General features: G+C 35.2%; 1 protein-coding gene across 2 annotated transcripts in view; it reads right to left on the minus strand.

The window, feature by feature from the left end:
- TBCE (tubulin folding cofactor E) overlaps positions 1–27,147 on the minus strand; it is a 98,838-nt gene that overhangs the window by 16,478 nt on the left and 55,213 nt on the right. For both annotated transcript variants that reach the window (XM_074222977.1, XM_074222976.1), the window contains exons 6-12: positions 24,259–24,358; positions 21,661–21,763; positions 19,652–19,728; positions 18,262–18,357; positions 7,577–7,641; positions 7,431–7,495; positions 6,503–6,655 (exon numbers count right to left, since the gene is read on the minus strand). In XM_074222977.1, coding sequence (XP_074079078.1) covers positions 6,503–6,655; positions 7,431–7,495; positions 7,577–7,641; positions 18,262–18,357; positions 19,652–19,728; positions 21,661–21,763; positions 24,259–24,358 — 659 coding nt within the window. The remainder of the gene's footprint in view (positions 1–6,502; positions 6,656–7,430; positions 7,496–7,576; positions 7,642–18,261; positions 18,358–19,651; positions 19,729–21,660; positions 21,764–24,258; positions 24,359–27,147) is intronic.

The raw sequence follows: 27,147 nt of genomic DNA on the forward strand, positions 1-27,147 counted from the left end.
GTTTGATGTATTTTCCTCATTTAACTCCAATTTTTTTCTGTAACAGTGTAACCAGTTCATTGTACTTCTGCAGTGATGGATGGTGAACTGGTGTTCCCACCATTGATCTTTTCCCATTTTTCATCATTTTTGCCAATTTTATGGGTATGAGGTACAAATTCAGAGTTATTTAATAGAACTTTTCCTACCCTTCATAATTTGGAACATTTTTGCAAATGGTTGTTGACTATTTGTATTTTTTCTGAAAATTATTACAATCGGTGACTCTAATCCTCTACTGGGGAAATGGTTCAAGATGTTATATATTTATTTTGATCCCTTATTCCTCTTGGATATCACACATTTATCACAAATATTTGATGCAAGGGTCTTTTTTTGTCAAATGTTTCTTTTCTTATACTAGCTGTAATGATTTTGTTTATGCAAATAACCTTTAATTTTTTATAATTATCTATTCTGGTTATTTTAGCTTAAATAATTATATATGTATATATTTAACATTTTATTCTCCCCCAAATCACATATAAAAACAATTTTTAACACTCATTTTAAAAAGTTTTGAATTCCCAATTCTTTCCACTTTATCCTTCCTCGCCCATTGAAGGTAAGCAATTTAATAGATTATATATGTGCAGTTATACAAAACATATTTCTAGTTGTAAAGAAAACAATTTAAAAAAAAAGCACCAAGAAAAAAAGTATGCCTTGATCTGCATTCAGACAAGTTCCTTCTCTGAAGGTATTACCCTGACTGTGTGGCTCCTTGATATTTGAATTGTTTTCAGTGATCAAAGACTACCCTGAGAGACCTGGTATAGAAAATAACATCCACACCCAGAAAACAAAACAAAAAGCACTATGGAGTAAGAAACAGGGAGAGTGGGAAAAGATGATGAGTTGTTTTGGACATATTAAGTTTAAAATGTCTAAAGGATATTCAATTCAGGTTATCTAATAGGCATTTGGAGATGTGAGTCTAGAGGTCATTGAGAAATAAGGGCTGAATGAATAGATGAGAATCATCAGTATAAAAAGGAAAATTGAATCTATAGGAGATGATAAAAAATCAAGTGAAATAAAACAGTAGTTAGGGCTACTAAAATGAACATAAGGAAACCTGCAGGCCTCAAAAGGACTTAGAAAAACACAAGCTAATAATATCCAGGTAGTACTGTATTTTTATTTATTTTACTAAATTTTCCCAATTACATTCTAATTTGATTCAGGCCATGCTGGGCTTGATGAGGGCCAAAAGTGACCCAGGGCAAGTGTTTTATACCTATGGTGTAATGGGTTAAAATAAGTAAGATGGATAGGATTTCTTTCTCATCACATTCAACTTAGATCAATGTATACCATGGAAACAATGTAAAGACCAACAGACTGCCTTCTGTGGGGGTGGGGTGGGGAAAGGGAAGTGAGATTAGGGAAAAAATTATAAAATTCAAAATAAATAAATAAAAATTTTAAAAAATAACAAAAAAAACAAAAGATGAAGTTTAACTAAATTAAATGTTAAGTCTTGGGGGCAGCTAGGTGGTGCAGGAGATAGAGCACCAGCCCTGGAGACAGGAGGACATGAGTTCAAATCCAGCCTCAGACACTTAATAATTACCTGTGTGGCCTTGGGCAAGCTACTTAACCCCGCTGCCTTGCAAAAAAAACCCAAAAAACTAAAAAAGTTAAATCTTGAATTTGGTTTCAGAGATTGAGCTGTACAATTATAGGATAGGGCTTAATAAGAGTTAATAAGAAAATTAAAGTTTAGTTGACTCTTTATTCAAGGACAGTGTATATGGAATGTGATGAAGCTACTTAAAAAACTTAAGAAAGAGGTTGGTTGCTAGGTGGCGTAGTGGATAAAGCACCAGCCTTGGAGTCAGGAGTACTTACCTGGGTTCAAATCCAGTCTCAGACACTTAATAATTACTTATCTGTGTGGCCTTGGGCAAGCCACTTAACCCCATTTGCCTTGCAAAAACCTAAAAAAAAAAAAACCCCAAAAAACAAACAAAAAAAAAAACTTAAGAAAACAAACTAACATGGGGGGGTCATCTGCCCCATAAGAAAGGATGAACAAACTCTACATGGTCATCAGACAGTGCTGAATGCCACATTTTAAAAGGATTGATGAAAGGCTTCAATTGGATCCAGAGCAAGATGATCACAATAATGTCACAGAAAGAATAATTTTAAAAAACTAAAGATTTATAGCTTGGGCAAAGATGGCTAGAGAAACACAAAAGTTGTCTTTAAATATCTTATGGGTTCTCATTCAGAAGAGGCAATTAGATTTATTCTATATATATTACCAGTAGACAGTATTAGAACAAGAGGCAGAAGTTTTAGGAAAATCAATATGAGGCAGGACTTTTAATAATTAGATCAGTCCATAAATGAATGAAAATGGACTAGACTGCCACATAATATAACAATTTCGTTCCAACTGAAGTATTAAAGCATGTGACTAGATGACCATATGTTAAGACTATTGTGGGCTGCTGATGGAACAGAGGATACAGTGCTCAGGAAGAGTTCAAACTTGGCTTCAGACATATACTAGCTGTATGTCTGAGCTGAGCAAGTCATTTAACTCCATATGCCTTGTAAAATAAGCTGGAGAAACAGCAAATCATGCCAAGAAAACCCCAAAAGGAGTCACAAATAGTCAGAGGTGACCAAAAAACAACTAAACACCAAGACTATTGTTCAGGAGAATTATACTTGGAGTAGGAGAGACTAGACAACCTTTATAATCCTCTTCAGATCTTACAAAATTATAATCTCAGAATCAGAAGGGTATCCTCTATACAATATACTAGAGTAGTGGGCATTTAGATTTCACTGAAGGACCTTTTTAATGAAGGGGAATCCATTATCTCTTAAGGTAGTTCATTCTTTTAGACAGCTTTAATTATCTTTGAAATTTTTTCTTACATCAGGCCAAAATTTTATTTTTTACCACTTTCACCCACTCAGTGTTCTGAGTTCTGCCCTCTGGGGCTAAGCAGTATGAATCAAATCTTTTTTCTACTTGATAGCTCTTCAAGAAGTTCAAAACTATCACATCCCACCCTACAGTCCCAAGTTCCACCCCTTAAGTCTCTTCCAGATTAAACAGCTCCAGTTCCTTCAACCTGTCCTCAGTTGACATTATCTTTAGCACTTCAACACTGTCTGCCTTTCTCTCTCCAGTTTATCAGAGTCCTTTCTAAATGTGTTCCCTTAAAATACTATGTCTCATTAGAACAGAAGACAGTGAGGTTATCCCAACACAGCCTAAGATATCATAACTCTTTTTTAGTGCCATATCACACCTCTGAAACAGTCTACTAAACTTTCAGATTTTTTTTAACAGAGGAAATGACATCTGTCTTCATCTTGTACTTTTTTTGTTTGTTTTCTTTTTGTTCTTTGCTTTGCAAGGCAATGAGGTTAAGTGACTTGTCCAAGGTCACACAGCTAGGAAATTATTAAGTGTCTGAGGCTGGATTTGAACTCAGGTACTCCTGACTCCGGGGCTGGTGCTCTATTCACTGTGCCACTTAGCTGCCTCCTATCTTGTACTTTTAAATTTGACTGTTTTTTGATTGTTTTATCTTGAAGAGTAAATGAAAAAGCATCTATGTATTAACTATGTTCAAAGTCTTGCGCTGACCCAAGAGAAAAGCAAGACAATTCCTGCTCCCAAAGAGCCCCTATTCTAAGAGAAGACCACATAAATAAGAGATGTCAGGTACAAGTCAAGATGGAAAGTCCTCATGATTCTTAGGGCCCAATGGTAGAGCATGTAAAACATCTTTAATGTTAAAACCATAACTATTTCTGATAATGAACTATTTTACAACATCAAAAAAATTGGTGGTAACACTTTGTCTTTTCTGGGTCTTCAGGAGGAGACAAGGACTCTAGCATCTACAGAGGCAGTTACCATCAAATCTCTATAAAGGTTGATTCTCTGGCTAATGTTAGCAGGGGGCTAGATTTAATGCAGGACCAACTGTCAAAGGTAGGGGAAACTCTTGGCTCAGGTTTCCTTCCCTCAGGATTGCTTACTTCTTCAGCTAAATGGGTTTGTCTATCCTATTGGGAGCTGTTGGTTTATCAGATGGTGGGGTTGACTACCTCCACCTCTACTCAGGCACTCTGGGGAAATACTAGGCACTGGGCTGAAAGGGTTTCTTAGAAATAGTCAAAAATGTCCCACCCCATCAAGATCAAGATTTTATAACCTGTTATTCAGTTTTGTCTCATCTACAGATCTGATTAAGCATGACTTCTATGCCTTTATATATATATCACTGATAAAAATTTAGTTGTCAATCAATCATTTTTCAGTTGGATAGGACTCTTCATAACCCCATTCAGGGTTTTCAAGGCAAAGTCACTGGAGTGGTTTGCCTTTTCCTTCTCTCCAGATCATTTTACAGATGAGGCAAAAAGGGTTAAGTGACTTGCCCTGGGTCACACAACTAGTTTGTGTCTGAGGTCACATTTGAACTCAGGAAGATGAATGCTCCTCTATCCACTATGCCACCTAGCTGTTTAAAATATTAAATATCATAAGGAAAAGCAAAAATTTCTTGGACATTCCACTGGAGGTCTCAAGTTGATATAAAGTCATTAATGACTTCTACATGGGTACAAGCAATGAAATCATTCCAAATCTACCCAAAAGTGGTATCATTTAGCACACATAACTCCTTCTATTCTATAAGAATAGAATGCAGTGACAGTACATATATACCCATGGGAGAAAACTACAAAAATGAATGTTGAAAAATTGGAAATTGAGGGGATGCCCATCAATTGGAGAATGGTTGAACAATTTATGGTATGTGAATGTTATGGAATACTACTGTCCTATAAGAAACCATGAATGGTCAAACTCTAGAGAAGCATGGAATGAATTACAGGAACTGATGCTGAGCAAAGGGAGCAAAACCAAGAGAACGTTGTACATTAACAACATTGTGAGTTGATCAACTTTGATGGATGTATCTCTTCTTAGCAGTTCAGAGAGCTAGGACAGCCCTGGGAGACCTATTATGGACAATGCTGTCCACATCCAGAGGAAGAAAAACAAAACAAAAAAATTCTTACAGAATCTGAATGAACATTATTACATTCACTTTTTAAAAATTTCTCTTATGTTTTCCTTTCCTATCTCATGCTTTTCTTCCTTTTCCTTTGGTCCTAGTTCCTCATACGGAAAATTACTAATCTAATAAACATGTTAAACACAAATGTATATGTACAATATTCACCAGACTGTTTGCCACTGAGGTGAGGGGGAAAAAGGAAGGATCCATTGTAATTTATAAATACACATATATGTATGTGGATGAATGTGGAAAAACTTTCATAATATGTAATTGAAAAATAAAATAAAATATCAATTGGGGGAAAAAGAAAAATATCTTTACATATAATTAGAAAAATAAATTTTAGGGGCGGCTAGGTGGTGCAATGGTTAGAGCACCAGCCCTGGAGTCAGGAGTACCTGAGGTTCAAATCCGGCCTCAGACACTTAATAATTACTTAGCTGTGTGGCCTTGGGCAAGCCACTTAACACCATTTGCCTTGCAAAAACCTAAAACAAACAAATAAATAAATAAATTTTGGAATTTAAAAAAGGGTGGAAGGAGGAAACTTTACAAAAATGAATATTGAAAAAGTCTTTATATATAAAATTGGAAAAATAAATAATAAAATAAAGTAAAATAATGGAATCTATGTCTGCCACATTCCCCCACCTATCAAACTAACTCTATTCACTCATTCATTCATTCCGTCATTCATTTTTATTTTTTATTTTGTGTCTTCCCCCACAATTCCTCCCATCATCAGCTAAAAAAGTTTTAAAATGAGAATTTAAGACTATTATCCTAATATATAATAATAATCATATTCCCAAGATGGCTACAAAGAACAGTCATCATCATTTTGTCAAAGAAGAGAAATATTTTTACCTCATCTTTGTCACTAAATTTAGACATAATTTTTTCATTTGTCCAATTCAGCTTCACTCAATTCATTAGTGAAATAAAAAAGGCAGAGGCAGCTAAGTGGATCAGTGAATAAAGCATTGGGCCTGGGGTTAGGAAGACCTAAGTTCAAACACAGTCTAAGACACTTTATTATCTGTGTGACAAACTGGAGAAGTTTGCCTTAATCCATTGGAGAAGGAAATGGCAAACTGTTCCAGTATCTTTGCCAAAAAAACTCCAAGGTCAGTAGTGGCTTGCTATGGCCTACGGGATCATGAACAGTTAAGACACAACTGAAAAACAATAATATATAAAATACTATTCTATTACTTAAAGTTACAAAGATAAAAATAAAACAGTTCCTGACTTTTAGGAGCTTACATCCTACTTAAAACATTATCTTCCCAGGCTCTTCCAAAAACCTAATAAAACATTAATTAATCTATTTTTTAAAATAGATTAAATAGATTAAAAACCATCTCTATTATACCTAATTGAAATAAAATACTCACCTCACACTTATTCAGTGTCTTCAACTGACCAATTTTGGCAATAATTAGTTGTCGAATAGTCTGAGGTTCTTTACTCCCTTCAGTGAGAGGATTCTGTGTACAGGACAAGTACTGTAAACTTTGTAACTTATCTAATTCATTGATAGATGACCACTGGAATTAAAGAGAAAAAATTAAATTATCCAGATTTCAAACTGATTTGTAAATTCACATCAAACAGTACCAATTACATTCTCAGAAGATTCAGCTTTGTAATGCCTAAAATATCAATTACTCTCCAAGTTTAAAGGTCACACCTATTTTTATATATAGATATTACATATGTTAATGATCTAAATAGATATTGGTTCAACAATTAGCTGACTTTTTTCTTATGACCTAACTCTTTCTAGGACACATTCCACGTTCCAGCCAAAATGGCTTAAGGCTGTACTACAGACTACTAGGTTGGGCTCCATACCTGGGAGTGCATTCTCCATTCAAAACTCATCTTAACAGCCAATTCCTAAAAAAAGTCCTTCCTTGATTATATCCCAAAGTCCTTCAGTTACTATCACTCCCCACCCACCAGGAAATTACTTTGTGTTTACTGTATCTGTATTTTATGTTTAACAATCTATGTATATATTGTTTCTCCCAACAGATTATCCTTAAGGACAGAGGCTGTCTTATTTTAGTCCCTTTATCCCTAGGGTTTAAGTATAGTGCCTGGTACATGCTAAGGAATTAACTGCTTATTGATCACTTGATTTATTATACTTAGTTTTTATTATAAATAAGTTTGAGGGAAGCATATGATTTTATTCTGTGGGACTATTTATTACAATTATTAAAGGAAACAGTGTCTTTATATATTCACATAAGCCATTTGGGGATGGAAGAAAGTCAACCAGTATGTTATATGCACACATAAAGCAAACATACTCACTTGTGATATCTGATTGCTATTTAGTACTAGACACTTCAAAGAAGGAAACATTGAAGTTTTACACCCTAAAGAAGGAGAATAAAATTAATCATGCAGAAGTGGGTGAATGACTAAAATATGATGAAAGAATTTTTGTGATAGTGTACCTATTCCAGCATCTGGAAAATGTAGAGTAGAAATTCTATTGTCAGAAAGGATTAGCTGTTCTAACCTGAAATTGAGAAATATGAATCTGGTTAAAAACATAACAATAGAATAATAGCACAAGTAGATAATCAGGCAATAAAAGGGGTTTTAATCATTTTAAATTGCAAAAGTGCCATGTTGTCTAAATTCTGTACATAAAGAAAAGATGCAACCTCTAGCCAGTTAGACATTTATCTGCTGATTATTTGGAGTAGAGGGGTGGAGAGATAAAATGAAGAATAAGATATATTGCTTGGACTCAAGAAGGGTGTGTTCTCTTTGAAGAACATTTTTTTGTTTCATGATAAACTAATTTTCATATTAATCAGGCTGTGAAAAAAGAATCAGAACAAAAGGGAAAAACCACAAGAAAAAAAATAAGAAAAAGTGAAAATAGTATGCTTTGATCTGCTTTCAGACTCCATAGTTCTTTCTCTGGAGATGGATTGCATTTTCCATCACAAGCCTTTTAGAATTGTCTTTGATCAGCCATTCCCCAATTGACAAATGGTCCAAGGATATGCAAAGGCAATTTACAGATGAAGAAATCAAAGCTATCCATAGTCATATGAAAAATTGCTCTAAATCATTATTAGAGAAATGCAAATTATAGCATCTCTGAGGTACTGCCTCACACCTCTCAGACTGGACAATATGACCAGAAGGACAGACAATGAATGATCATTGTTGGAAGGGTTGTGGGAAATCTGGGACATTAATTGTTGGTGAGCTGTAAACTTATCCAGCCTTTCTGGAGAGCAATTTGGAATTAAGCCATAAAAGCAATAAAAGCCATAAGCAATAAAAATGTGCATACCCTTTGAACCAGCAATACCACTACTGGGCCTAAACCCTACCAATTACCAAGAGATCATGAAAAAGGGTAAAAACATCACTTGTATAAAAATGTTTATAGCAACTCTATTTGTGGTGGCAAAGAATAGGAAATTGAGTGAATGCCCATCAATTGGGGAATGGCTCAACAAATTGAGGCATATGTATATTATGGAACACTATTGTCCTATTAGAAACCAGGAAGGATGGGAATTCAGAGAAACTTGAACTGATGCTGAGCGAGATGAGTAGAACCAAAAGAACACTGTACACCCTAACAGCAACATGGGATTGATGATAAATTTTAATCGACTTGCTCATTCCATCAGTGCAACAATCAGGGACAATTTGGGGGCATATGCAATGGAGAATACCATCTGTATCCAGAGAAAGAATTGAGGAGCTTGAACAGAGACCAAAGACTATTACCTTTAATTTTAAAAAAATCCTTAAGGATATGATTTCTCTCTCAATACATTTAACTTACATCAATGTATAGCATAGGAACAATGTAAAGATAAACAGACTGCCTTCCATGGGAGGTGGGGGGGGAGTGAGATTAGGGGAAAAACTGTAAAATTTAAAAATAAATAAATTTAAAAGAAGAATTGTCTTTGATCATTGCATTGTTGCTGAGAAGAACTAAAACCTATCATGGTTGATCATCACTTAATGTTGCTATTACTGTGTTCAGTGTTCTCCTGACTCTGCTCCCTTCACTCAGCATTAATTCATGTAAGCCTTTCTCTGAAGAACTTTGAACTGACTGCATGACCTGGGAGACACTAGAACAGGATTTCCCAGAATGATATGCCCTCATCAGACAAGATACTGTACTCTTATGAACACGGAAGAATTGAAGCAGCAAAGCTCAAAATAAAGGAAAGATGCACAAATTCAGAGAATCCACCCCAAATGTTCACATGGCCTAGTTGTGCCTTACCTATGATACAGCATTTGAGCTCACTTGTATTGGTGTGATCAGCCACAGTCAGACACACTGTAACTTGATTTTAATATCATTTTGGTCCTCTTCAAGAATGAAGGACAACAACCAAGCAAGCACAAAGTTTTTGCTTTGTCAGACAGCATGATTGCAACTCTAGCTTTTTTTAATTCAATGGATGTTATGGTAAATATTTTTTCTATCCCCTCAGTTTTATTGTGTGTGTGTGTGTGTGTGTGTGTGTGTGTATTTGTTGTTTATATATTTTGTGTATATATATATTTGTTGTCATTTGTTTTTTGCAAGGCAATGGCAATGAGGTTAAGTAACTTGCCCAAGGTCACACAGCTGATTATTAAGTGTCTGAGGCTGGATTTGAACTCAGATCATCCTAACTCAGGGGCCAGTGCTTCATTCACTGCACCACCTAACTGCCCCTGTATATTTGTTTGTTTGTTTGTTTGTTTATTTTTAGGTTTTTGCAAGGCAAATGGAGTTAAGTGGCTTGCCCAAGGCCACACGGCTAAGTAATTATTAAGTGTCTGAGACCGGATTTGAACCCCACTACACCACCTAATACGCCCCTTATATTTGTTTTTAAAACTGTTTCATGGAAGCAACAGGTTGTCAGTCTTTCTTTTCTTATTCAGATTATTATTATTAGATTCTACATAAATTTATTCCTCTTTCCATGTAAGATCCTTGAGATTAGGAATTTTGTGGTTTTTGTCTTTCTTTGCATCACCAGTGCTTAGCATAACACAGTAAGCAAAAAGCAGAGTGTGGTTTTCCAGATGGTTTTGTTTGTGCATTGTGATGACATGGTGCTAATTACATCAATGAAAGAAATGATTATTTCACTTACATATTAATAACCAATTATTAAATTAGAACCAAGGTTTTCCCCTTTTTCTACTTCCTCACTCAGAAATCAGCCTCTAAGGATTTTTAAGCAGTCTTTGTAGTTCAGGGCTGATAAGGAGAGGGAAAACTTTGAGAGGAATGACTGGATTACAACCTGTTGTGCTTTCCTCTCTGGGAAAAAAGTGGATTCTCCCTTTTGTTCAGAATACCTGAAATGGTGTGTTAGTGTTATGGATATAGATTTAAGTCTCTTTGACTAAGACTGAGTTTTCAGTCATATCTTCCAGACTCTCAGAATAAGCCCACCTTATAATATTCATTCTTTTTATTATTGTTAACCAATTAGACTTGATTGTCCATGTATGCCCACTCTTCCAAAGGCATTTAAGCACATAAAAGGGCATATAAATCTTAGAGGAATCTTTGGCATGAGTGTCACTGACTTTGTTTTTTTTAGGTTTTTGCTAGGCAATGGGGTTAAATGGCTTGCCCAAGGCCACACAGCTAAGTAATTATTAAGTGTCTGAGGCTGGATTTGAACTAAGGTACTCCTGACTCCAGGGCCAGTGCTCTATCCACTGCACTACTTAGCTGGCCCTCACTGACCCCTTTTATTAATCCCTGAAACCTTTTATATGTTACATCAAACAGTAAAACATTTCTTCTTATTATTGCTTTTCTTGGCAAAGGTACTGGAGTGGTTTGCCATTTCCTTCTCCAGCTCATTTTACAGATGAAGAAACTGAGGCAAACAGGGTTAAGACCTACACAGGGTCATACCACAACAGATTTGATCTCAGGAAGATGAGTGCTCCCCAGCACTCTATCCACTGTACCGCCTAGCTGCCCAAAGGTACAATTCATACTGAGTAGAAGAAAAGTAACTTTAGATGGGAAAGCACAAGGTAGGGAAGGGGGTGAAGATGAAAAAATTGAAAAAGGCCTCCTACAAAATGTAGCATTTGAGCCGGGTATTGAAAGAAGCTAAATTAATCAAGAGGCAGAGGTGAAGAAGAGCAGTCAGAGTAAATGAATGGAAATAGAAGATGAAGTTTTGTGGGGAAGGAAAGCAACTAGTCTAATGTTACTATACTACAGTGTATAAAGAAGATAGAAAACTGGAAAAGTAGAAAGGGATCATTTTGTAAATACCCTGGAATGCTAAAAAGAGGACATCATATTTTATTCTTGAAGGGAATAGGAGTTTACTGAGTAGAGGGCAGAGGTTCCTGATGCTTCATGAAAATTACTTTGGCAGCTGAATGGAAGACAGATTGCAGGGGACAGAAACAAGGTGGGGAGACCAGTTAAAAGGCCATTGCAATAGTTTTGGTGTGATGAAGATTTGAACTAGGCTGGTAATTCTATGAATGAAGAGAAGGGGAAAGGTATAAGAGAAATTTAGGTAAAAATGACAAAACCTAGCAACTAACTATGTAGGGCTGAGTAAACAAGAAGTTGAGGATGATGCTGAGGCTGTTAGCCTGCGTGACTGAAGGGATGGACCTTCACCCTAAGAAGGAAGCTCACAAGAAAGGAGGAAAAATAATACATTTTGTTTTGAACAATGAGTTTGAGAAGCTTATGGGACATCATTTTGAGATGTGGGTGGGTCTGGAGTGTAGAAGCAGAGAGACTAGGACTAGATGTGTTGATCTGGGAATCATCTAAGTAGAGAGGATAACTGAATCCATGGGCAATTATGCCATGAGGTGGCTGGTGGCTCAGCAGATAGAGTATCAGGCCTGGAGTCATGGAGATCTGAATTCAAACCCAATCTTAGACTTTGACTAGCTGTGACCTTGGGCAAGTCACTTAAGCCCTATTGCTTCAGTTTCCTCAACTATAAAATTGGGGATAATAGTATAATATCCCCTACCTCACAGGGTTGGTGAAAGGATTAAATGAGATTTTTGTAAAAAAATCTAACATAGGGCCTAACAGAGATTGAGTACAAAATAAAACCTTACTCCTTTCCCATTTCCCCTCATGGAAATTGAGGAGATAACCAAGGTAAATCAAATATAGAGAAAAGAGAAGTGGTTTGAGAAAAGAACTTTGGGGGACAAGCAAAAATAGGGGATAGGGCAAGAATGAAGATCCAGCAAAAAAGAAAGAATAGGTCACCCAGTTGGGAAGAAAACCAAGAAAGGAGAATATATCCACTAAGAGAAGGTGATCTCAGGTTAAAGGCTGCAAGTGACATCAAGAAGGACATGGACTGAGAGGAGGCCCTTGTATCTAAGTGTTTAAAAGATCCTTGGTAACATTAGAGAGAGCAGTTTCAGTTGAATGATGAGTAAGAAGTGAGTTTATGGTGAGCTGAGAAATGGTTGAGAAGAGGAAAAGTGAGGGCCCTGAGTATACATAATTTTTCCAAGGAGTTTAACCATGAAGGAAAAGAGAGATACAGGGTGACAACTATCAGGGTTAGTAGAATCAAATGAGGGATTTTTGAGTATGAGAGAGACATGGGATTTTTAGGAGCTAACAGTAGAAAGAGAAAGATTGAAGATAAGAGAGAGTATGGTGAAGATGTTAAGGGAAATCTGTATTTACAGAGGGGTTGGCCTTGACAAAGACAAAGACCATAGTTTTATCAGAGACTGGAATAAAGAGGAAGTGGGGGGAATGATGTGAGAAGAAAAGAGAAGAGAAGAGAGAGATCTGGGAAGATGAATTAAATTTCTTGCTGAAATATGAGTCAAAGTTCTCACCTGAGAAAATGGGAAATGGAGTACCATGGGAGACTTGAGGAAGTGATGATTGATATTGGGGTAGGAAATGATTAAGCTGCAGACCTAGACAGAGGTTATAAAGTATAGGTTTAGTAGGAATAAAGGAAGGAGATAATAGGAAGATAGGTTGTTTTTGATTGTTCAAAAAGAAGAATTTAAAAATTTGAGATCTTAAAGACAGAATGGTTCCAAGAAATGATCAGGTCCACAGTGTGGCTGTGTTGGTGAGGAACTAAAATGTAATGGAAATGAAGTTTAGCGAAACTGAAAGTATGAGACCTGTTTGTTGGTCAGGTCAACAACATGGATATTTTAAATCACTCAAGCTGATGGGATGAAAAGAACTGAGTTGACAGTTAAAGTCATGAAGAAAAATGGAAATATTATGGAGGTTAGTGGAATATAAAGAATAGGAGGGAGACAGTAGGATAATCAGATTGAGTGTGCACTAAATAAAAAAGCTACTGATAAGGACATTTCCAAGTTTCTGAGACCATAATGGAGAGGCATGCCTCCTGCTTATTAGCAAAAAGGAAATGATAACAGGTATGGATTAGGCATACAATTTCAGATATTTCAATAGGTTGATATGATTGTTGTTTATTTGTTATAAAGGGGAAGAGGAGCAAAGGAAGGGAACTGGGAGAGATTTGCCCTAAAAGTGACAGTGATTTTTTTTTTAAAGCAAGCACCAATGAAATTTAAAAAAAACCTATTTGGAGAAAGCTTTGGCTATCTAAACTATGGCTAAATCAAGGAACAGTAGTCTCCAAAATTACAATGAACTTCCTCTGGATTAACTTTTGTTTATTTCTCACATACTAACTTACTCAATTCTATTTTTGCAAATACAAAGACATATGAATTTATTCTACCAGAAGAGATTATTATAAATCAGTTTAAATAAAAATTTCCAAAAAGGGATTATGATTAATCATCAATTAAAGCACTCCAAGCCCTTCTCCCACCTTGAGAGAGATGTGCCATTTTGTTAAGATATCTTTTTTTTTGTTTTTGCAGGGCAATGGGGTCATACAGCTAGGTAATTATTAAGTGTCTGGTGCCAAATTTGAACTCAGGTCCTCCTGACTCTAGGGCCAGTGCTCTATTCACTGTGCCACCTAGCTGCTCCAAGATATCTTAATTAAAAAAAAACATTTTAATAATTCTGGACTAAGTATTCAACAAGCCACATATAACAATTTGGGGACTCTCCCACGGTATTAATGTAAATCTACTTTCCTGTTATTTTCCTGGAAGAATACAAGAAAATAATGCACATAAATGGCTTGATTTTAAGCCTACTTTCTTGGTGTTCTCTGCAGGGAAATATCTCAGATATTCCTGGGAATATTGGTCCAGGTTTGGAGCTGAGTGATTAAAATGTCTGGAGTTAAGAACCCTGATTGGGGTGATCTCCAGGGTGGTGATATCCAGAACTGCCCTGGTTAGCTGAGAAATCCTCCAGATGGGAGATCAATCCTGAAGGAGAGGCTAGAGGATAATAGGGTACTCTGAAGGGAGGGAGGGGGATTTGGGTTCCCTCTCCAGGAATTACCCCCAAAATCTTAAAGGGGTAAAGTTGCCTCCAGACTTGGAGGGCAAGGGAATCATGTGGTTGGTAGCCTGAAGGAAGCTGATTGGATCCAATCTGATGTATGAGTGAGTTTGAATGTTCGGGGGGGGGGGGGGGGGTCTGTGTTAGTTATTTCTGAGTCTGAGGACTCAGTCTGAGCTTTAAACTGGGGGAGCTAGAAGTTAGACTGAGGAGTTTCAGAAGGTGGGGGAGAAGGAAGTAAGTAAGTTTGCAGTGTTTCCCTGGTGGAGATCAGCCCCTCCCTACCTGAGCCAGGGGTAGCTGTGTTGGTATGTAGAATTAAAGAGAAAAGTGGAGGGGGATTCTTAAAGAGAAAAAGTTGTGGTTGGAAAGAGTTTAAGAGAGGACTTTTAAGGGAAAGATTAAGAAATTATAGGAGGGAAGAATTCTTATTCTTATGATTGTCGGGGAAAGATCCCATGTTTTCTCCCTGGGTTGAGGGAAGGGTGTGCAGTTGGACACATGGGAGTCTTGATCCCATCCACAGTCTTGTTAAAGCTTGAAGTCTAAACTGGGTTCAGCTGAGGAGTGCCCTGCCCCCTGTGGGGTGGGGGGTAGGGGGGCCAGCAGACTTAAAGAGTTTAAGCCTTAAAGGGAAAGACCCACCACAAGTGGAATATGTGATTGGGAAAGAAAGAAAATATAAAATCCAGGGACTGGAAACATATTTATTGAAAGGAAATCATGCTTAATCAATGTCTCTGCTCTGGCCACATAGTCTAAATGTGCTGTGCTCCTGATTCTTACTCTGTTTTTCCAGTTTCTGAACTAGAGTTTTGGGAATCATTCTGAGGGTTTTAAAAGATGGTTATTAGTATTAGTATTAGTACTGACAAAATTTTTACAGAATGAGAGGAATTAAATAACCTAGATTGTTAAATTAGTTTGGGATTTTAACACCTTTGAGTTAAAGGAAAGTAGTATTGTGTTACTAAGAAGAGAAATACATAATTATGTTATCAGGGATATTTACTGATTTCTTTTGAGAAAAGCTATAATTCACTTTTATGTTAAGCCTAATAATGATAACAATTACATTTTTATTTTGGCAGTTGTGTGGTCCCATGTAAGGGAACTAATTGATGATAAGTTGTATTTATCAGCTGTATTTTAACTGCAAAGAGATTTATTTACAATATTTGGTTATCTCTTATGAATATATAAGCTATCTAAATACTGTAATGTTAAATCCTGGGATTAAAACGTGATTGCTCTGAAGGAGTAATAAAGGGATATATCAAAAATTATGATCTTTTGGGATAGATCTGTGGGTTCATGAATAATAAAATAATGGAAGGACTGTTTTATACAATCTAGTAATTTGTGTTATTCTTATTGCTCTTTTTTATATTGGAATTAATAACACACGTTGGAAATTTAGAGTCACCTAAGATGTTCTAATGGTTTAAAGAATTCTGAAAGTAATAATTTGTGTATTAGGAGGCAGCTAGGTGGAGCAGTGGATAGAGCACTAATGCTGAAGTCAGGGGGACCTGCGTTCAAATCATAATCATCTAGCTGTGTGACCTTGTGCAAGTCACTTAACCCCACTGTTTTGCAAAAACAAAAATAGTAATTTGTATGTTAACGATGGCTAGTAGTCAATCAAGTTTATATCTAGTAGTTTCTAGCTATATATGTGAATCGGGAATATTTTGGAAATATATATATTCCAAAACTGGTTGCTTGCTTTGAAGTAAAAGTACATATGCAATATGAGAAAGATAATTAAGGAGATGATAGGCAATCTCCTAGCCAAAGGAAATGTTTATTTGTTGTAAAATACAACAGGCTAGAAGAAGGGGTCTCTAGTCAAGGGGAATATGATACACCATTTTTATTTAGAGATGGAGTAGATGTGATTTCAGATAAAGAATGTCTGAAATCATTAAGCAGTAAGAGGTAGGAGATGAGGAGTGTAAGGCCAGCCATAGTTAGAATTCCTGGTTTAGGCAAGAACCCAGGAAGGAGACTCAGAGTTTAGATAGGGGATTCATGGGACCCCATTAAGACTAAAATTGAAATTTAGTAAATTGGACTCACTGGAAGTTAACGACTATTTTAGATCATGCAACTTTTAATCAATTTTCTCTTTTTATGTCAGATACGAGCATGATCAGCAAAAAGGGAGTGTTATTGGGTCAATGTCATATTCTTGGAGCCAAGGACGCCAATGGGCTGAAGATGTCAGGTGACAAGGATGTATAGTCAAAGGGGTGGCTTTTCAGTATGGATTGGGGCTGTACCCTTTTGACTTGATTTCTACAAAAGTGACATTTGGATGATGTCTCACCTGGAAGAATAAATCTGGACTAAGACATTTGATTACCCACATGACATCTGCCTGGACACTGACATTCAATAATTATATCTAGAAAGGATTTTTCCTTTGATGTCCTGGATCTTTACAGTAACTAAGCAAATCAGAAAAAGAAGCTCTAGGTCAACTGGATTTAATAGCCAGAGATAGCTTAGGTGTGTGGCTCTGACACCTGCTATCAGCTACATGTTAAGATAGGAATTAAGTTTCTTTAATTTTTATGTTAGAGAGGATATATAGGTAACAAGGGAAAATGGGAATTCTTAGGATAATTGCAGTTTCAAGGTCTAGTTTAGGGAAAGGAATGTGAGTCAAGTAATACTTCAGAAAAGGAAAATGTATGGTATAATTGGGAATATTTTGAAAAAAAAATTCATTTTGGTTAAGGATGTTTGAGTCATTATTGTAATGAGTGCAAAAGGTTAAGAAATGTATATGTTTGAAGTAAAAGTAAAAAAAAAACAAGAGAGAGAGAGTTATCATAGAGTTTTATTAGACAATTTTTTGGTTAGAGGAGGAGTTTGGAGTAAATTGAATCTATCAAGTTGCTACCTAAAGAGAGATGACAATAGGCAAGTAGTAAAAGACATCAGAAAGTTGACATGTGCTCTGGCACAAAACTAGGATGGGCCCATGTCTCTGATAATGAGGAAGTAAAAATCTTTATAGAAGAAAAAGTCAGTAGTTATGTCAATAATAAGATTGTGATTTTAAAAAAAGAAATCACTAATAAGGTGTGGAACCCCAAATTCTTATTATAAAAGAAAAGAGGGAATTGTGAGGAATATGTGGGTGTTTGGGTTCCACAAGAATGTGAAAGGAGGATTTTTAGTTTACATTACAAAGACTGGACTCTGCTTATATTGTTCCCTTAAGGGCAATTTGATCAAAAGCTAAGATTAGGCCAGGTCTACTCCACATATTTTAAATTAACCTAGGGTCTTGACCTTCTCCTTTGAGCATGCTCATTAGCTTTGAGCAAGTTGTTCTTGCTCATTAGTATAATGAGCAGGGCAGGGGAAATATGTGGGGACCAATGTATCAATTAGATTGTGACCCCAATCTATGATTGGCATGAAGGAGCAGAAACAAAGCCTTTCAGACTGCATAAAAGACTTTCCTTTCTGGGATTCCTCATCCCTCTCTCCCACCTTGAGAGAGGTGTTCCATTTTGTAAAGATATCTTAATAAAAAACCACTCTGAAAAAAAAAGAACTCCCATACTTTATAGCATAAATTCCTTATATAAAATTATCATGAGCTATCAAAACGTTCATGTACATTGGCATTTAAAAAATTCAGGATGACAAAAACCTTTTTAAAAATATTAAACAAAATAAAATTACCTGGGTAGATAGGCTATTTGGAAAAGTTGATCTCCATCAATTGACTGGTTATAAGAAAAGTCTAATAACTTGATAGTCTGTAGAACATCAGTGGGCCTGTATTAAAAAATAGAAATGAATTGTACTAAGGGCATTTTAAGAAAATATTTATTTATTCCAGTTCAATATATATAAGTTCATATCACATAATAAAATCTCTTCAATTTATAATTTTGGTCATTAAGATTTTACAGTTTGGCCGAAACTGAAATTTACCTTTATATCATAAGAGGAAAGAATAAATGACTAGTATAAACAAACAGGATAATGAAGGAGATACTGGTAGAGGGGTATACATATTTAACCTAATATAAGAAAATGAACTCCTCTTCTTTTTTGTTTTTAGGTTTTGGCAAGGCAATTAATTATGAAGTGTCTGAGGTCACATTTGAACTCAGGTACTCCTGACTCCAGGGCCAGTGCTCTATCCACTGCGCCACCTAGCAGCCACTAGAAAACGAAGTCTTTAAGGACTTTAAACATTAACTCTTTTATGCAGATGGATGTTGTTTATTACGAATTAGTCTAAACAATCTATTAAAGCAGAATAATGACAGAAATTTTCCTTGTAAAAAATTTCCTCACAAGATAATTAAATATTTTTTTCTCAATTATATGTAAATAAAAATTTTTAACATTTTTAAAAAATTTTGAACTCTAAATTCTCTCCCTCCCTTCTTCCACTTCTGTTTTAAAATAACCTTTATTCCATAATTTAGAAGAACTCAGACTAGTTTCCCCCTCTTGATAAGATTACAAATCAAAATATATAAGAAATTATTTTTTGCTGTTCAGTTGTTTTTCAGTTGTGTCTAACCCTTCATGACTTTATTTGGGATTATTGTGACAAAAACATAGGATTGGTTTTGCATCTCCTCCAACTCATTTTAGAGATGAGGAACTGAGACAAATGTGGTTATGTTACTTGACAATGGTCACACAGCTAGTAAATGTCCAAGGAGTACTGCAAACTCAGGAATGTGAATCTTCCTGACTCCAGGTCCAGCCCTCTATTCATTGCACCATCTAACTGTTCTTAAAAAATAATATGGGTTAGGGGGCGGCTAGGTGGTACAGTGAATAGAACACTGGCCCTGGAGTCAGGAGTACCTGGGTTCAAATGCGACCTCAGACACTTAATTACCTAGCCGTGTGGCCTTGGGCAAGCCACTGTTGCCTTGAAAAAATCTAAAAAAAAAAAATAATAATATTATGGGTAGCAAAAATAGTAAGAATAATTTCTGAAGCATAATTGTAAGAGCACCACGGAAAGAAACATTAAGTATTTTAAATTTCCACAAAATGCAAATCATAAAATGGTGACTTTAGGATTTAAACAAATCATTCCTACCTTTCTGAAATTATAATATCATTAGATGTAAGATATAATTCTTCTAGAACTGGCCATCCTTGGGCACACCATAGAACCTATCGGGAAATTTGTTACAGGACAAAGAATTGTTACTATCTATTCATTTATTTTAACATAAGTAATGTGAGTTATGACTTCATTTCCAATGCTTTTTACTTCCACCTCCACATGAATGCAATTTAGTCACTATTTTACAATGTCTGTTGGATAAATGACACCTTCAGTTTAATTAATTACATGCCATGTTTCAAGCAATGAATACCACGGGGAAGATGATAACATTAAAATATTAAAAAGGTATGTCTTAGTGATATGATAATATACTATTAAACACACACACACACACACACACACACACACACACACACACACACTCAGAACCACTCAAAACTATTATGTTCAGGCACTCATCACATCATACTTGAGATCACAGCAAGAGGCTAATTTGTGGGCCTTCTAGTCTATCTCCTCTCCAATCTATCTTCCACAGGGTTTTCAAATTAATCTTCTTAAGGAACTGGTCTATGGCACTGTCCTGTTCAAAAACTTTCAGGAATTTCTTATTGCTTCTAAGAAATACAAATTTGACTAAAGTGTTTAAAATCTATTAAAATCTGGTGTGAACTTATTCCTCTCTCTATATATAAACAATCTAACTGTACTACTAGCTATACCTCAACCTCAGTATTCCATTTCCCAACTCTGTATTTACATAAACTATACATTCTCATCCCGAGAATACAGTCTCCTCCTCAAATCAGTTTTGTAAAACTTCTAGCTTCCTTCAAGATTCAGCCCAGATACTACCTTCTCTTTAAAACCTTTCTTGTTCCCTCCATGTCTGTTATAATTCTCTCTTCTCAAATGACCTCACATATCTATGCATAATATATTGATCTTTCATCCCTTGAGTAAGTGTAAGTTGCTTAAGGATAGGGACCCTTTCGATATTTGTTCTGAAAACTTGACTGTAGACTGTCTTGCAAATAGCAGGTAGTTAATAAAAGGTTTTTTTAAATTAAATTTAATCTGCAAATGGAATTTTCTGGGAGTGCTGAAAAGCCAGTAAAAATTCCATTGAGAGAAGTATATTAGTGCAAAACTGATTGCTTGGAATGAACTCCTATTAATCTGACAAGTTCAGCTACAAATTGTATCCAACTAAATGTAGTGAACTTGTGGGAATTCTATGCCCCTCTGCCTACTCAGCTCCAGTATTAAAATAAAGTTGCTGACATCATTTCAATTAACTTCAGACTCAACAAATAATGAGAAAGAAAGGGGGGGCTGGGGAAAAGAGGGGAGGACAGAATGGGAAAGGACAAGAGAAAACAGAAGAGGACTTATCAGAGGGTTTTTTTTAATGTGATGTTCTATTTAACCAACAAAACTTTTATTCATCTATAAACATTACACATTTTTGAATACTTTCTATAAGGCATATGAATAATGATATATTTATATAAACCAGTGGCCCAAATAAGGTACAGAATATTTTCAAATTATCAAATTCAAAATATATAAAATTTTTTTAATTTTAAATTATCAAATTTTCAAAGAATCAGTCATTTTAATAAATAAAAATTATAATATGATTGCCTCAAATTATCTACTGACACTTTGTTCAACATTCTTTTAAAAGATCATAGGATCATGTATCTAAATAAATCTTAAAGGACCCTCAGAGATAAGTAAATCTTTTCCTCTTATTTTCAGAAAGGCAAACTAGGGTCCAGGGAGTTCAAACTTTCCAAGGCCCCATAGATAGCATCACAGACTAGATTTGGATGTAAATCCTCTAAAAATAAATCCTTTCCTAAAAACTGTTCTATGCTACTTTCCATTCTTGTGACTGAATGTAATGAAATGAAAATATTTGTGCTTAAGTATATAAGTATCACATTTATGTTTAAGTAACCTTTGAAAATTAAAAAAAAATTGAAATTTCAAATACTACTAAAAATAAAATATGCTGTAAAGCAGGTTACCTCAGTCCATGTTATTCCTGTTCGGTTAAGCACTAAAACCTTCAATGCAGAAAATGTAAAGGATGGAGATGGTGAATCATAGGAAAATTTTAGTTTATTTTCACTGTGTAGAAAAAGAATAAAGCAGAGTATTAATTTTAATTGAATATAACCAAATGAATCATTCAATTAAGCTGCCAATTTGGAATATAATACTAGGCTTTGGACCATTTTGAATACAAATGAATTTCTTTTTTAAAGAACCCAAAGAAACTTAATGTATTAAACCTTAAAAAATCTGTTTTCAGAATGTAACTTGATGGTATCTTAAAATACAGAAACTCATCCTGGGGTCTGGCCAACTATTCTGAGGTGTTCACTTTATTTATTTATTTACTTTTTGCTTGCTTGTTTGTTTGTTTTTTGCAAGGCAATGGGGTTAAGTGGCTTGTCCAAGGTCACAGGGCCAGGTAATTATTAAGTGTCTAAGGCCAGATTTGAACTCAGGTACTCCTGACTCCAGGGCCAGTGCTCTATCCACTTAGCCTAGCCACCTAGTGGCCCCAGAGGTGTTCATTTTATGGTACAAAAGATATAATTACTTTAAGGTAAAAAATAGTGATTCAGTTTTTGATAAGCAACTTCCTCATTAAGTTTCAAAATAAAGACAGACCTAACTATTCCCAAGCAATAAATATTGCTTAGTTTAATTGCCTTCCAATTATGTTTCTTTGCCTTTATGACTGAAAATAAAGAAATCTAAGAAGCCCCTATCCTTTTTAGCTCTTGTAAGAATTAAGTTTCTTATTCTGTATCCTAACTTAACAAACTGAGAAGGGACAGCTAACACAATGAATGGCAAAATAAGGACCCAAAAGGATATTGGTAAGCTACACTATCGGATCCAATCTAATATAGGGTTAATAATGGGTATAAATATAAAAGTCTAACACCTTGGTTATGAAAATCAACATCATAAATCTAAGACTGGGGAAGCATGGATAACTAGGAAATCTTCAGAAAAAAGTTCTATAAACTATAAATCAGCAGTAAGGCAATCAACCCCTACCCCAAAATGTCATCTTAGAGTACATTAAGAAAAATATATTATCCAGGGAAAAAGAAGTGACAATACTCTTGTACTCTGACCTGGTCAGAACATATCTAGAATATTTTGTTAATGTGTGCCACATTTTAGAAAGAACACTACAAGCTACACAGTGTTAAGAGGAGAATGACCAGAATGACAACCATTTAGCCTTGGAAGGATTTAGGAAGGCCATACTGGCTATCTTCCAATACTTGAAGTGCTATCATGTAGAAGAGAGGTTGAATTTGTTCTGCTTAGTCCCAAAAAGTAAGGAACAAAATTGTGGAACTACTTTTGCAATACAGAACAAAATGGTGACATACTTTTCAGTTCATAAAAGGAAAAACTTGATATCTATTGTGATGGGCTGCCCTTGGGAGATAAGGAGTTCCCCTTAGATATCTTCAAGTAAAAGTTTGAATGATCCCTTTTAGGTATGTTTTAGAGGGAATTCTTATGCAAATATGGCTATATTACCATACCTTTAAGAGCTCCTTCAGCTTTTAAGATTTCATGATTCTGAACCAAAACTTGGAAAGAATTAGCCTTTGAAAAACCTGGCCCATATTTACAAAGAGGGAAAAAAGGGGGTCAAATTATAACCATACTTGATCCCACCCACTGCTCACTTTATTTTTTTTTTCAAGGCAATGGAGTTAAGTGGCTTGCCCAAGGCCACACAGCTAGGTAATTATTAAGTGTCTGAGGCTGGATTTGAACTCAGGTACTCCTGACTCCAGGACCCGTGCTCTGTCCACTGTGCCACCTAGCCGCCCCCACTGCTCACTTTAAAATACAACTAATTTCATGTCTATTACCGAATATACCTGAACAGGACAGGTGCAACTCACCTGTAAATGCAAGTTGGTTCAGGTTTGAAAGGGGAAGCTGGACTGAGGCACTTGGAAAATTTGGTTCTGCAGTATAAAACTAACCAAACATTCTGGATATACTATACAAATGATTTTAATAAAATAAATTAATGAATAGTTTAGTAAAAATTTATTTTCAGGCTTCATTAAACAAAGTTCCATAACGAAATCATTCTTATTGCTATTTATAGGAGTCTAAGCAAGATTTTTCCCACAAAGATTCCAAAATATTTTGCTGACATCTCATATATTAAACTGCAAAAATTCAATTAATTATTTCATTAACTTAATTTGAATTAATTCAAAATTGAAGGGAAAAAATTGCCAAAAAAATCACTTCCTCTGCCACTTATTATAAACAAACATAACTCCAATTACATGAAAATTTAAAACTATAAAATTTGCTTTTCTTATTAATGGACTTACAAATTATTGGTGAGCCCAGGTATATAACTATCTACAAGTCTAAAATAAGTAATATTCCCTCAAATAATAGCTTACATTAAAAAAGTGAAATGAAACTAAGATCTAATATAAGTTTTTGCAAGGTAACAACCTAAAGGAAGCAAACCCATTACCATCATGAGATATGTGCCCACTGGGCAAAGATTAGAATTTGCATAGAATATTAACTAGCAGGCAACAGAATGTTCATACCTGAGATCAAGAACTTCCAGGCATTTGAGCTGATCAGCAATGAAGGTCACTTCATTCCATGAGGACAACAGATTTTTTGACAAATCTATTTTTCTGATATCTGAGAGAAGATGTTAAGAAACACTCACTTGTACTGAGAAGACCCCAAGTATATCAAAATATTTATAGCAGCACTTTTTGTGGTAGCCAAGAACAAGAAACAAAGTACTACCCATTAATTTGGGAATGGCTAAACAAATTGTGAAACATTAATGTAATAGAATATTACTTACATTATTAGAATATTTAGATGAGAAATGTAAGAAAAGACGATTACAATATATACAAAAATGAAAAGGTATGAATTGAAGCAAAGTGAAAAAGCAGAGTCAAGAAAATAATATACACAATGACTATTGTCAGTCATATAATATAAAGGACAACAATCACACACAAGCCCCCCCTCCAAAAAAAAAACTAAACAAAACAAAAAATAAATAGTAAAAAACTACAAGCAAGCTTGGGCCCAAAGAAGAGAAATGAGAAGATATCTGATCCTTTGCAAAGGAGATGGGGGGGAGTGGAGAGGGGGAAGAAGAGAAGATCCATGGAAACTGACATATTATGGTGATCAGTTTAGCTGATTTTTTCTTCTTTAAAAAATATATATTTTGGGGGGCAGCTAGGTGGCACAGTAGATAGAGCACCATCCCTGGAGTCAGGAGTACCTGAGTTCAAATTCGACCTGAGACACTTAATAATTACCTAGCTGTGTGGCCTTGGGCAAGCCACTTAACCTCATTGCTTTGCAAAAAATATAAATAAAAAATTACAAAATTTTAAAAATGTATTTTTATCCTGGGGTTGGTTACAAAAATTAAGAACATCAAAGAGCTTTTTATGAATAGTATAGCCAAATGAGTGAGTGCTTCTTCTCTGAGCTCCTAATAGTGATGCAATTGTTGCAGTGAGGAGTCAGGAATGCTGGAAGGAATACTGATTGCCAAATTTTTTAAGTCTTGTGTGTTTCTTTGAACCTAGTTTAGTTTCTGAACTTTTCAGTTATTTCTAGAAAAAATCCAAGTAAATCTGAGAACAAAATGTCGGACACTTAAGTGCAGCATGCTATAACAAATTCAGATAAAATTTAAGTATCACTGTGTTAAAAATGGTTAGGGAAGGCATCAACCCAATTCTTCCTTTCAATCATTTACTAAGTATCTACTTAGTTCTTGAGCTAGAAGATCTAGATTCATATCTTATCTCTGACATCTGTCAGAGCAGTGGTGGGATTCAGCCAGTTCTCACTGGTTTGACTTCAGAACCAATACTTAATTTTATGTGGAATTCAGTAAACCGGTTGTTAAAATGACACCTGTAATCATGGTTTTCTCTAAGATGGCCACCCAATATAGAAATCACAAATTTACATTCATTTCTATTTTTTCAAATTATATAAATATTTTATTTGTTTTCCAGTTACATACAATGGTAGTTTCTACCAATCATTTTTTGCAAGGTTTCAAATTTTACAATTTCTCCCTCCCTCCCTTTGCCCCTCCAAACAGAAGGCAAACTAATTGAGTCTTTCCATTTGTTTATGTGATATGCAAAGATCAAAATTGAATGTGCTGAAAGAAAAAAATAGAATCATAAGGAAGAAAACATTAGAAATAGCACAATTATGTAAGACATAAAACAACTTTTTAAAAACTGAAGATAATGTTTGATCTTCATTCAAACTCCACAGTTCCTTCTCTGGATACAGATAGCACTCTCTATCACAGATTCCCTAAAATTGTCTCTGATCATTGCACTGATGAATGAGCAAGTCCATCAAGATTGATCATCACCCCATGTTGTTGTTAAGGTGTATAATGTTCTTCTGGTTCTGCTCATCTCACTCAGCAACAATTCACGTAAGTCTTTCTAGGTTTTTCTGAAATCCCATCCCTCTGATTTCTTATAGAACAAAAGTGTTCTATCACATACATATAACACAATTTGTTCAGCCATTCCCCATAGACATCCCCTCAATTTCTAATTCTTTGCCACTACAGAGCTGCTATGAATATTTTTGTACATGTGAGGTTTTTAACTTTTTCCATGATCTCTTCAGGGTATAGAGCCAGTAATGGTATTGCTGGATCAAAGGGTATGCACATTTTTATTACCCTTTGAGCATAATTCCAAATTGCTCTCCAGAAAGGTTGGATCAGTTCACAGCTCCATCAACAATGCATTGGTGTCCCAGATTTTCTACATTCCCTCCAACATTGATCATTGTCCTTTGTGGTCATATTGGCCAATCTGATCAGTATGAGATGGTACCTAAAAGCTGCTTTAATTTACATTTCTCTAATCAATAATGATTTAGAGCAATTTTTTATATGACAATAGCTTTGATTTCCTAGTCCAAAAACTGCATTTGCATATCCTTTGACCATCTGTCAATTGGGGGAATGATGTGTTTTTTAAAATAAATTTGATTCAGTTTCTGTACATATTTTAGAAATCAATCCTTTGTCAGAAACACAAGTTGTAAAAATTGTTTTCTAATTTACTACATTTCTTTTGATATTGGTCATAGTAGTTTTGTTCATACAAACCCTTTTTAATTTAATATTATCAAAATTATCTAGTTTGTTTTTTATAGTGTTCTCTCTTTCTTGATACTGCTCCCCTTTCTATAGATCTGACAGGTGAACTATTCCTTGTTCTTGCTTATTAATATTGTCTTTTATGTCTAAATCTTTTACCCATTTTGACCTTATCTTGGTATATAGGGTGTGAAGTGTTGGTCTGATCCTAGTTTCTGTCATACTATCTTCTAGTTTTCCCAGAAGCTTTTATTAGATTGAGTTCCTGTCCCAGAAGCTGGACTCTTTAGTTTTATCAAACAGCAGATTA

This window comes from Macrotis lagotis, chromosome 2 (assembly GCF_037893015.1).
Source record: "Macrotis lagotis isolate mMagLag1 chromosome 2, bilby.v1.9.chrom.fasta, whole genome shotgun sequence".
NCBI classification, from domain to species: domain Eukaryota; kingdom Metazoa; phylum Chordata; class Mammalia; order Peramelemorphia; family Peramelidae; genus Macrotis; species Macrotis lagotis.